Here is an 11,074-nt window from a genome sequence, read left to right on the forward strand (position 1 = left end):
TTCCGATCCCTCTAAAATAAGGGCATTTCCTGCGGCCTCAGCCCAAACAATTAGTACCTAGCCCGACACGGAACTCGGAGCACCAGTATTACTCAACCCGCTATTCGAATCATACAAGGTCGCCGCAATAATCACCGTGATAACCGCTGCCTGGACCCCAATGTTAACCATTAGCCACCTTATCCTCAAAAGAACGCCCAAGAAAAAAACTCACCAGCGCAAGATCAACCCCCTCAACAACCCTAACGTCCCACCTCGGTCCTTTACCAGGAATATAAACAGCCGCCATCCCTTTCAATGTGATTTCCATAACGAGCTTCCCGTGGTAATAAACATGCGTGAGACTCTTCCAGACGTTCTGGCCGCGGACTTCAAGTGTGACTTCTTCGTTTTTAACTGCGGCGTTTCGGAAGGAGACTTCGAATTTATCTTTGAGCGTGCTGTATGAGGACCTTATTGTTGCTATGGCCTTTGAAGATGAAGTCGATGAGGATGGCGATGAGGAAGACGAGGAGAAGAGGCTCGAGCCTTTCTTCCCGTCCTTGTTGCGCTCCTTTTCTCCTGGGAGGTGAAGGAACCATTTATACCCCATCTTCTCCCTACTTAACTCAAATAACGGGAGACCATCTGCATCGCGGAAGTACCGGCGTTGCGAGAAAGATGCGAGTTCGCCTAAGACTTTGAATAGTTCTTTTGGCTTTGGGTCTGGATCTGGATTCTCGGGTCCAGGGACACTGGTAACTGTGAAATCACCGCTGCTCCAACTTGCGCTGTGCTGCTTCACGTGGATTGTTGTATTGTTTGGAGCGATGTATTCCGGTCTGAGCGCGATGGGGTGTTTTGGTTTTCGGTAGGCGGGTGGTTCAGACGAAGGTGGAGGATCGGTTTGGGTTGCCTTGGCTTTCTCCATTGTATCCTTATCGTTTCTTGAACAGTGACTGGATGTCGAAGCGGTAGCCTAGCTTCGCTGAGGGAAATTGATGGTAATGTTAGAGTCAGGGCGGGATGATTGGAATGCTCTGTGCCTGCCCGTCATCGTGCTGATGAATGCAAGTGACAGGTCACCCGTGTCTGGCCCGTGGGATCGTCTGCTTTAAGTGGATGTTCTATACCTATCAAGGTAGGCATGACGCGTATTGCGGGGGCCAAATGCAGAGCCGCCTGGGTTAGGACTGTGCCTTGTATAACCTCAACTTGATTTCCGACGGGCGCCGTTTGAGAGCCTAAGCTTGCATTCTGCAGATGTGCTTCACTGCATTGGATGACTGAAGAGCGGATATTTTGAATACGCAGATAGCACAACACGACGTTACGTTACTTGCAGCCACGCGGGTGCGGATCGGGCGCAGCAGATCGCTGAGCCTCAAAACCCAATTCAGATCATGAAGACCTGGCCCAGCCAGAACATATTTGCTACCAAATTCCACCGACAGAGTTCCAGGAGAGGATATGGCATCATGGTGAGCTTTTTTCCCTGGGCTGGGTTCGGTCTGAAAGTGGAAAAGGGTCCAAGCTCGGCATTAATCTTGATACATCTAGTACCACGAGTTCATTCACTATCTGGGAGCTCAAGTAGGCTAGCCGCGTTTATTCTCCCTCTTCTGGTCTTTTCTTTTTCTCTCGCACTGTCGACAGCTTAGGATATAACAATGCCGGTTTGAGAAGTTTATGGAACGGTAATAAGGACATGGTTTTATAATAGAAGGCACACAGGACATGCCCAACTTCATGATGAAAGACGATTCGGCTTATGCCCGAGGCCCTGGCGAATCTAGACAGCTGGTAACCCGGACATAGGTACCCCAGCTTCTCCAACACCAACCCACGCCCCACGCCAACTTTATGAATTCGGACTCCGGAGGTCTGCCGAACACCCGGATAAGGATCAACGTTACTTGGAGAAAGCTTGATTCCCCGCATTCACCAGTCCACACTGGCAGCCATTTCCCGGGACGGCTCTGATGGAGAGTGTGTGGACTGCCGTGGAGATGTCGCACCGGGCATTCGGCGAGAGGCCGACGACGCATAGTTCCCGTGCTGGATGATATATAGGGAAAGGACGCATGCAAAAGGCGAAAGGAATTAGTTGCAAACATTTCCATTTATCTATATGCCGAAATCTACAGGTGACTTTTTCGAAATGACAAGCAAAGCATTCAGTTTCGCTAGCGAGGTCGCGATCGTTACGGGCGCTGGATCGCGCATGTCAGGTATGACCCTGATTGAGTATATCCCGAAATGGATGGTGATATCCTAACTAGGCAACTAGGTGAAATTGGCAATGGCCGCGCAACAGCAATCCTTCTCGCGCGACAAGGCGCGAAGGTCGTGCTTGTCGATTATAATGCGGAGTGGGCAGCTGAGACAAAGAGGATGATCGATGATGAGGGTGGAATGGGAGAGACGATTGTTGTCCAGGCTGATGTTACGAGCGAGAGCGACTGTGAAAGGGTTGTTAAGACGGCGGTTGAGAAGTTGGGCGGCGTGAGTATCTTGGTTAATATTGGTATCCTCTGTCTCCCCCACCTGGCACTCTACCGGCAAGACTTAGAGAGAGATAGATGCAGCTGCTGACATTGGGCAACAGTCGGCGTCGGCGGCGCAATGGGTGACGCAACAAAAGTCGATCTCGCTGCTTGGGACCGCGACTTTCGTATCAATGTTACCAGCATGGTCTTCATGAGCAGGCATGTCATTCCTGTTATGAGGAGGGCCGGTCGAGGCGCGATTGTCAACATGTCCTCAGTTAGTGGGTGTATGTTTTCTGTTTCCTAAGCATTCACACACAGTATTAGTAGCTAACCAGATGAGCAGTACAAGGAGGAAACCCTAGCCTCCTCTACCCAACAACCAAAGGCGCAATCATCCAGATGACCCGAGCTATGGCCGCTCAGCACGGACCGGAGAATATCCGCGTAAACTGCGTCTGCCCTGGGATGGTGTTTACGCCTATGGTCCGAGGCCGTGGTATGACGGATGAGATGAGACAAGCGCGGATTAACCAAAACCTGATGAAGCAAGAGGGTGATGCGTGGGATGTTGGATATGGTACGTCTTCCTCAATCGCGATGAGTTTGGGAACCGTAGATTAATTTTGTAGCCATCGTGTTTCTGTGTAGTAAGGAGGCAAAATGGATTACGGGTTTGATTATGCCTGTCGATGGAGGAGTGAGTATATTGAATCTTATAAAAAGACTGACTGCTAACGATGATAGACCACGGCCGGCAAGGCTGATAGACCAGCGTTAAAGGCGGACACCCTGGCGGAGAAGAATACCGGTGTGCCAAATAATGCAAAGATCTGAATATTATGTACTAGTAAATGAATGCTATCCTCTAAATTGTGTAATTCTTAGCCTCGGATACCCCGGGATTTCCCCGCATACATAGGGTCAACGTCGGCCACTTACCGAACGTTCCTCATTCAACCTCCATCTCACTGCATCATGGCTCGAAATCGAAAGATCGTATGCTCGACCTGTCGCAGACGCAAGAGCAAATGCGATGGAAAGACGCCAAGCTGCTCGACCTGCACTGCTCACCACATTCAGTGCGAATACGAAAAAGCCCCATCAGTCGCGTACGTTCGATCGCTGCAGGCGCGCATTCGGGAGCTCGAGAGCGCGACCTCCTTTGCGCCTTCTTCACTAGAGACCCCCTTTTCGGCTCCAGAAACCCCTGCTTTTACGGCCCAAGATGACGATTCCTTCAGTGTCAATGACCGTGGCGCCGTGAGTTTCCATAACCCGACATCAGCTATCCACGAGGTCCCCGTCGAAGAAGCAAATCAGGGTCAATTGTCTACATCGGCATACCCAACAGAAAATGCGCGAACAGAGCAAGGACAAGCGCCTGTGGCTAATGCGGCGACCCAGAAGGCTCTCGAGGGCCTTAACCTGCGGTCCATCGTTGCAGAGAGCGGCATTTCCGAAGACTTAGCAAGAATTTTACTGCAACTGCACTGGTGCTGGCTGCACCCTGCATTTCTGTTTGTTTACCGCCCTGCCTTTACCCGAGATATGATCCGTATGTGTGATGAGACTCAACCGTCGTACTGCTCCCAGACGCTGCTAAAAGTCCTCTTCGCCCATAGCTGTCGGTTTATCCGCGCCTCCGAGGGGGTCTGGAACGAAGCCGTGCAGGGAGAGACATTCCAGCAGCTGACCGACCGACTAATGCTCGAGGCAAAGATCTCTATGGCCATAGACACACTCAACACGCCTTCTATCCCCGGAATCCAAGCGCTCCTTCAACAATCCGCCCGTGACGTCGCTTGCGGTCGGTCTTCACAGGCGTGGCTATTCTCCGGCATGGCCTTCCGCATGGCAATTGACCTCGGCCTACATGTCTCAACAGACAAACTGCAGCATTATGCAAAATCGCTATCGCCGGAGGACATTGAGATCCGAAAGAGGTTGTTTTGGAGCTTGTATGCGTGGGATAAACATATCAGTCTGTACCTTGGGAGAATGCCGAACTTCTTGATTGGAACAGGAAACGTCTCGCTGGACTTTCTCGATGACTTTTCGAAACATGATGCATGGGAACCATTCTACGGTGCCGACCCTAAGGCTAAGGAGCTTCCTGTGTACCAACCGACACCGGGACACATCATCTCCTGCTTCACCGCACTATGCAAGTTGTGCCTGGTTATCAGCAAAATCATGCTTGAACTATATAGTCCGCAGCCATCCGCGCAAGAATGCAAACTTCCCAAACCACGTTCGCGAATGGCTGCATTTTGTCGCATTGAACAGGAACTGGGTGGGTGGTGGGCAACCCTTCCATCTCACCTCCGCGTGTCAACTCATGCGATGCCTTTGCTGAGCCCACCACCACATATCACCTCGCTCAATCTTATGTACCATACCACATGTATCCTCCTGCACAGACCGCACGTCGATGGTCAACGTTCAAGCTCTCCTGCTGCCCAGAAAAGCTGGAAGATATGCCGAACAGCAACAACTGCAATCCACGACTTATTGAACATGTACGTCAACACATTCGGGTTTCATCACATTACGTACATGAATAGCTACTGCACGTACACCGCTGCAACAACAGCCGTCTACCAGCTCGAAATGGACGTATCAAAATCAAAAAATCCGATCGAAACGCAGGATTCCTCTTCAACCGCTTGGACGGAGCTTAAATTCCTCCTCGACATCATCCAGCATACTGCTATCGCGATGCCCGGCCTAGACCGCAGCATCGATATTATCCGCGCCCGCGTCAAATACATCCTTGATCGACAAGCAAAACAGCAGCTAAAATCTCTTTTCTCGACCGAGCGCCCGTCACCACAGCCACCGGGTCGAACGCACTCCGCACCTTCTGACCCTATAGCTCCTCGATCACTGCATACCGGTACCACTAGCAATCCCCTTGCCGATCTTTCGTCTCCGGACTTTAATACCTATAGCCAGTTCTCTGTCGCGGCGGAGCCATGGGAGACGTGGCTCCCTGCTTTTCCAGGCCAAGAAGTTTTCTATGGCTCTGAGTCGATGCTCGATGGCCAGGCGGGGCTAAGCCCTGATGCGCGATCGGCTCTTATGGGGTCTAATCTAGATGCCCATATGAGGTTGGAACTTTCTCTTCCTGGAGACGTTACGGATGCTGAGTTTGGGTACGAGGGGTTGCGTGGGGTGTTGCCCAATTGAGGCTTGTCTAGCAGAATGGATGGCTTGAATATGTTGGAAAAGGATCTTTACTTTGACTGGCTGATCTCACTGAGGGACAGAAGGAGGTCGTGAAGCTTGAGCTTCGAAAGTATCTTGATACCCTGCATTCGCTGAAAGCGAGTCGCAGCGGCGGACCGATTGGCATCGTGATCCCGCCATACCGAGTTTTGAAAGTTACAGATCGAGTCCAAGACAATACGAAATGGCCGGTGGAACTGGAGCAACGGGGCCAAGTCATGGGCAGCACCCGAATACGTCTTCTTGCCACAATGATCTGTCTTAGCCAGATGTTATCGTCGATCCGAAGACGTTGAAAATACGCGCTATTTTTGATTGGGAGTATGCCGGCTTATATCCAGAGTATTTTGAGATGTCATTTTACGAGAGACTGGGTCCTTCTGTTGCGATGAATGGAGAGAGAGATAATATAGCGGACTTGCTTGCTTTCCTAAATAGCACAGTTACACAGTGTAACATCTAGGATATTGTAGTGGCGTCACTCAGCCGCACCATTCGATGGACCCGTCAAAGCATGCTGAACCCGCTTGATATCCACAACACCCAGCTCACAGCACTTCATCACATATCCAAGCACACCACCAGATTCCTCCTCGATCAATTGCAACGTTAGAGCCATGGCCTTCTTACTAGACTACCGTCAGCCAAACACCCAAAATCAACTCGTGATCAAATGGCTCACCTCGTCTTAATCACAATCCTAGCCCTCTCCATAGCACCAATATCATCAACAACCGGCATAGCCTTCTTGATTGCGGCCGCGATCTCAGGTAATGCTTCTCCCAGGGCGGCCTCGCTAAGAGCGTACTCTTCAGCAATAGTGTCACTGGGAACACCAGCCAGCGAGAGCAGGACAGCAAATATGACGCCCGTCCGGTCTTTGCCCATTGCGCAGTGAATCAGGAGGGTATCTTCGGGGTGGTCCCGGATATAAAGGAGGATATCCCGCAGAACTGGGGCGCCGTCGGTTAAGAGGGTGAGGTAGCTTTGAGCCACGGCCTAGATAACAAGCATCAGCCCATTAACCAAAACCTCAGCCTCAAATGGTATAGGAATACGTACCCTTTCGCCCTCGCTAAGATACCGCTTATACTTCTCCGACAACCCCTTCACGGAGAATGCATGCTTTGCAAGCGGAAGATTGAGCACTTTACATTGCGCAGTTGTGCCGTCTGGCTCATCCGTGAAAAGAGCCTTCGTTTCGCCGGAGTTTGTCAGGTCGATGATTGTGTTTATTCCCAGATCGTGAAGTTGTGTCAATCCAACTAGCGTTATATCGCGTAGGTGGCCCGCGCGGTAGATTCGTCCATGGCGCGTTATGGTGTTGGGGGCAAGAGAGCTGGGATATCCGCCGAAGGAACGAACGTTGAAAACGCCGTCTATCGATATAGCTGTCCCAACACCAGAGTCCAGTGCTACACTTTGTTGCTGTGCCGCCATGCTGAGATGGTATTGGGATGGAAGTTGGTTGTTTGCGGTTGGAGTTTCGGTGTGCGAGAATCGTATGTGGATCTGTCATGCAGGTGCGTTCTAAGATCTGCAGTGGCTTTTTGCTTGTGCCACGCGGAGTATTTAATTCCCGATTAATGTACATGAATCGTAAACTATATCTTGTTGTTACGCAAATGCGGTTGACCATTTGGGGTAGAAGATAGGGCTTAGTGTTGAAATATATGTATTGTTGTCAATAATATTCCCAGCCCAAAACATCACCCAACAACATTCATCGCGGCAAAGGAAAATTTAACATCGCCCTTTCAGAGCAAAGGAAAGCCCTTGAATGCCTCCTTAGTACTGATAAGTCCCTTAACACCCAACTCCTCAGCCGTTACAACCCCCTCAGTCCCAGCCTCAGGCCAACCCCCCGTCAACTCCAGCCAAGAATGCGACAAATCCATGAGCGTCCCCCAACCAGGCCAAAGAGGTGTATATTCCTCCTTAGGAACTTGTAAATAATGAATTTTGATCCCTTTCGCCTCTGCGAAAGCGGCAATGACCTCCCCGATGGACCCGTGGCGCGTTATCCCGCGGACGTATATTCCCTTTTGAGTCTTGTCAGGCCGAGCCAGGACAGACCTCACAAAGAGACCCGGGTTCACCCTCTCATCGCCCAGAAGCGGAATTTTCGTTGTAGACGGCACACTCCAGAGCGTAACGTACGTGTCCGTGCCATCAACACTATGGATTTTCGAAGGGTGGCATGGCGGCGCAAGAACATTAGACGCGTACCAGCCCAACCAGAGAAATGTGGTCTTTTCCAATAATCCCGGGAGGTTCGAGCGGATATACCGCTCGACGGCGTTCTTGCTCTCGTAGTAGGGTACGATGGCTTTTCCACCGCTGTATTTGCTGGAGTCGGGGAGAGTGGAGAAGATGTAGTGCTCTAGACTCTCGGTCTTGCTAGCAGCTATGGCGAGGTTGATTCCGAGTGTTGTTTCGACTTCCATGCTTTTTTCGATAGTGAGAGCGCCGAGGGTTTCGAAGAAGTTTGTTACGGCGAAGATGGCGGTTGTTCCTTTGAATGCTGCGGTTAGGGAGTCGATGTCGTTCAAATCGGCCTTGACGACCTCGATTCCTTGTGATGAGAGGGTCTTTGCAGCTTCAGTAGAGGTGTTTCGAGTTATTGCGCGGATTGACCAAGTGGGATCGTTTTGTAGGGCTTTGACGACGGATCCACCCTGGATGCCCGTTGCGCCGATGATAGTGATGAGTTTGGACATTGTGGTCAGCTTAAAGATATTAAACACTTGCCTATGATCAGAGAAGGAAAGATGGATTTGATTGTAGTCATATTGCTAGCAAAACTACTACCTAGCAGTGCTCAGCTTCCTTATATATCCCTCTCCTCAAGTATAGGCCCCGCTCGGACCCACCTTTGTCCTACCACGTCGGGTCCCTCCTTTACTGGTTCTATTCCACTCGCCAATTTGAGAATACTCTGTACTCACGGGATTTAGTAAGCCTGCGGAGGTGTCGCGGCATTGAACCCGATGCGGGCTCGTGTGGGCTCGTGGCGGCGGACTGGCGGCGGACCTGCGGGCAAATGTGGATCCACGTATACAAACTTGGATCTAAGCGCATCCTTCAGGCTCGCATAAGCAAGTGATTGGATGCTTAGCCTCTTTATCTTACAGAGTAAGATGGCCTAAGTTGATAAATATTGCACTCGTTCCCCGCTTAGGCGTCTCATCTCATAACATCATCCCCACTCCAACCTAAGATCTCAAGCATCAGCAAGCCAAGATGTCCACCACCAAAACCCCCATTACGGAACTCGCCCTTCCTATCTTTAAAGATGACGCTGAGACGCTATCCACGATTCAATCTGAAGGGAATGCAATATTTGGTCACCTTGCTGGCGTCCCCGGAGTACAGTTCATTGCGTACGGATTCGTTCTCTATGACGAGGGGAAGAAGGTTGAAAGTTCCAACCGCGGTGTACTGTTGCTAGGTACGCACACTGCAACCTTTGACTATAATACGTGAGGCTGATGATTATTTACTCGAATAGAATGGGACGACCCCTCGTCCTTCGCCGAAATCTATCCCAACTCCCCTAAATTCGTGGAGTTCATCGAGAGCGTGAAGCCTTTTCTTGCAGGGCCGCCTGCCCCTAAGTTGCATGTGAATGTTACCTCTCCGGTTGGAGCTGGGTCTGCGGGGGTTACGCAGATAGTCAAAGTTAAGGAGGGTCTTGATACGGAGGAGATTTGGGCGAGGTTGGGTGAGTACCTCCGCGGTAAGGAGGAGACACTGCCTTTGGCGTCTTCCAAGGGGACTGAGGGTGAAGAGGGTCTATTTTTGGGACTGATTGGTTGGGCTAGTGTTGAGAGATATGAGGAGTCGAAAAATGATGAGACTATCGTACGCATCTTGGAGCAATTGGTTACTAATGGGAAGGAAGTTGATGTGGTCGCGCAGTTGCAGACGATTCCTGTCTGAGGGCATATGATGAGTGGAGAAACGGGTATTATTATTATCTTATGTACAAGCGCAGGAATAGAAACTCAACTTCTAAATAAAAGCAAGCTAATTATACCTCAATTGCGGCATTATCAAATCTCTCAACAGTATCCAGCCCCTGGCACGGAACAAGAAGCAACTTCTCAAAAGGATCAAGCTTTCTCGGTGTAGAAACAAGCCACAATGCCATGAAAGTCTCATACGACATCGTCTCACTCAGCGCCAACTCTCTACAATCCCCATCCACTTGCTCTCTATCCCAATACCCCAGCTCCGTCGACAGAGGCAACTTAGCAAGCGTCGGCAATCCAATACAGATCCCCTCACGGAAGATCGAATTCACGCCGTAGAGAAAGTAAACTATTATCGCTGTCCGACGAATACATTCTGCGAGAAGCCAGCCTTCCCGAGTTGATACATCCCGCAATTCCGTCTGCGAGCGGGTAACGAGTTTCAGCGCCCAACTGAAAAGAATGCTTTGCTGTTGTTCAGCTGTGGCGCGCTGTTTGAGATCACCGTTGAAGAAGCGGATGGTTTGGTAGAGCGTTAAGGCCTGTAAGGAGGCGAGGTCTTCGATGATAGATGTTCGCTCCGTGGAGTTTAGAAGGTCAGACACTTCATCGTCAATGGTCTTGAACATGCGACCCCGGCTTCTGTCAGTGAGTAGGCACGAGGAAGCCGAGATACCGTACGCTGTTCTCATGGACCTTGGCATCGTGTCGCTGTACAGATCTTCATGGATGAAGATCGTGCTAGCCTGGCGCGCAAATGCATCAGGGTAGCTCTTAAATTTGTCGATGACCCACTGCCAGCTTGCAGTGCTACCTTCAATGGGCTGAACGTCGCCCAGTGAGCCACAAAACCTTGAGATGCCAACATAGTCCGGCGGGGTGCTGGGTAGTCGAAAGCGCGGCGTTACTCCACTCTGAGGTGGCGCGTACTGATTAAACAGATCGGAGACAGCACCAGTATCTAGGTAGTCCAGTGAGGAGATTTCAGTAGCATCGATGGCGATTAGTGCGCCGTTTGAAGATCCAGATGGCGTCCTTGCACCCACCGGCGGGTACGCATATTGACACGCCTTGTTTGTCCTTCGACAAGTTCCACACGTTGGATATGCGAGGTTGCATTTTCGACGACTTCGGAAACAAGGGTTGCATGATTTGCGGCGAAGAGACATTTGGTTTACCAAGCTATGATTTTGAAGATGTTGAAGATTCAGCTGAAATGGAGGATAACGTAAATCCCGGTCGGTTCGTAGTTCCCGGTCGGTTCGCAGAACTCCAAAAAAAATCCATGCTTGCTCAACTTTAAAGTACTGTACAACAACCAAAAGTGATTTAAATTAGAGGAACTAAAAACCAAAACGAGTAGGACAGCTGGTTCTTTTATGTCCCTGAATATTACATTCT

At 50.5% G+C, this 11,074-nt stretch overlaps 7 protein-coding genes across 7 annotated transcripts; 3 read left to right on the forward strand and 4 right to left on the reverse strand.

Moving 5' to 3' along the window:
* Positions 1 to 57: 57 nt before the first annotated feature.
* BDV14DRAFT_208002 (tubby C-terminal-like domain-containing protein) lies at positions 58 to 1,030 on the reverse strand (the record flags this gene model as incomplete). Its single annotated transcript, XM_073775301.1, has 2 exons — positions 215 to 1,030; positions 58 to 150 (listed from the first exon to the last, which is right to left on the reverse strand). Exons 1-2 carry the CDS (start codon positions 908 to 910, stop codon positions 58 to 60), a joined length of 789 nt encoding a protein of 262 aa, XP_073629381.1. The 5' UTR covers positions 911 to 1,030.
* Positions 1,031 to 2,140: 1,110 nt separating this feature from the next.
* On the forward strand, positions 2,141 to 3,305 carry BDV14DRAFT_198876 (SDR family NAD(P)-dependent oxidoreductase; the record flags this gene model as incomplete). Its single annotated transcript, XM_073773078.1, has 6 exons — positions 2,141 to 2,210; positions 2,270 to 2,506; positions 2,588 to 2,755; positions 2,815 to 3,048; positions 3,101 to 3,168; positions 3,216 to 3,305. The coding sequence occupies 6 exons, from the start codon at positions 2,141 to 2,143 to the stop codon at positions 3,303 to 3,305; spliced, it is 867 nt and encodes a 288-aa protein (XP_073629382.1).
* Positions 3,306 to 3,446: 141 nt separating this feature from the next.
* On the forward strand, positions 3,447 to 5,724 carry BDV14DRAFT_208004 (Zn(II)2Cys6 transcription factor; the record flags this gene model as incomplete). Its single annotated transcript, XM_073775302.1, has 2 exons — positions 3,447 to 5,626; positions 5,703 to 5,724. The coding sequence occupies 2 exons, from the start codon at positions 3,447 to 3,449 to the stop codon at positions 5,722 to 5,724; spliced, it is 2,202 nt and encodes a 733-aa protein (XP_073629383.1).
* Positions 5,725 to 6,114: 390 nt separating this feature from the next.
* Positions 6,115 to 7,139, reverse strand: BDV14DRAFT_208005 (tyrosine-protein phosphatase; the record flags this gene model as incomplete). The annotated part of the gene is made up of 3 exons (XM_073775303.1): positions 6,115 to 6,328; positions 6,382 to 6,698; positions 6,762 to 7,139. 3 exons carry the CDS (start codon positions 7,137 to 7,139, stop codon positions 6,178 to 6,180), a joined length of 846 nt encoding a protein of 281 aa, XP_073629384.1. The 3' UTR covers positions 6,115 to 6,177.
* A 255-nt stretch (positions 7,140 to 7,394) lies between these two features.
* Positions 7,395 to 8,481, reverse strand: BDV14DRAFT_208009 (NmrA/HSCARG family protein). The gene has a single exon (XM_073775304.1). It carries the CDS (start codon positions 8,417 to 8,419, stop codon positions 7,457 to 7,459), a length of 963 nt encoding a protein of 320 aa, XP_073629385.1. The 5' UTR covers positions 8,420 to 8,481; the 3' UTR covers positions 7,395 to 7,456.
* Positions 8,482 to 8,873: 392 nt separating this feature from the next.
* BDV14DRAFT_171093 (uncharacterized protein) lies at positions 8,874 to 9,709 on the forward strand. Its single transcript, XM_073768331.1, has 2 exons — positions 8,874 to 9,150; positions 9,211 to 9,709. Exons 1-2 carry the CDS (start codon positions 8,943 to 8,945, stop codon positions 9,639 to 9,641), a joined length of 639 nt encoding a protein of 212 aa, XP_073629386.1. The 5' UTR covers positions 8,874 to 8,942; the 3' UTR covers positions 9,642 to 9,709.
* Positions 9,710 to 9,732: 23 nt separating this feature from the next.
* BDV14DRAFT_208012 (Zn(II)2Cys6 transcription factor domain-containing protein) lies at positions 9,733 to 10,856 on the reverse strand (the record flags this gene model as incomplete). Its single annotated transcript, XM_073775305.1, has 1 exon — positions 9,733 to 10,856. The coding sequence occupies exon 1, from the start codon at positions 10,840 to 10,842 to the stop codon at positions 9,733 to 9,735; it is 1,110 nt and encodes a 369-aa protein (XP_073629387.1). The 5' UTR covers positions 10,843 to 10,856.
* Positions 10,857 to 11,074: the final 218 nt, after the last annotated feature.

The sequence above is a fragment of the Aspergillus stella-maris genome, assembly GCF_047715825.1.
Source record: "Aspergillus stella-maris strain CBS 113639 unplaced genomic scaffold BDV14scaffold_19, whole genome shotgun sequence".
In the NCBI taxonomy this organism is placed as follows: domain Eukaryota; kingdom Fungi; phylum Ascomycota; class Eurotiomycetes; order Eurotiales; family Aspergillaceae; genus Aspergillus; species Aspergillus stella-maris.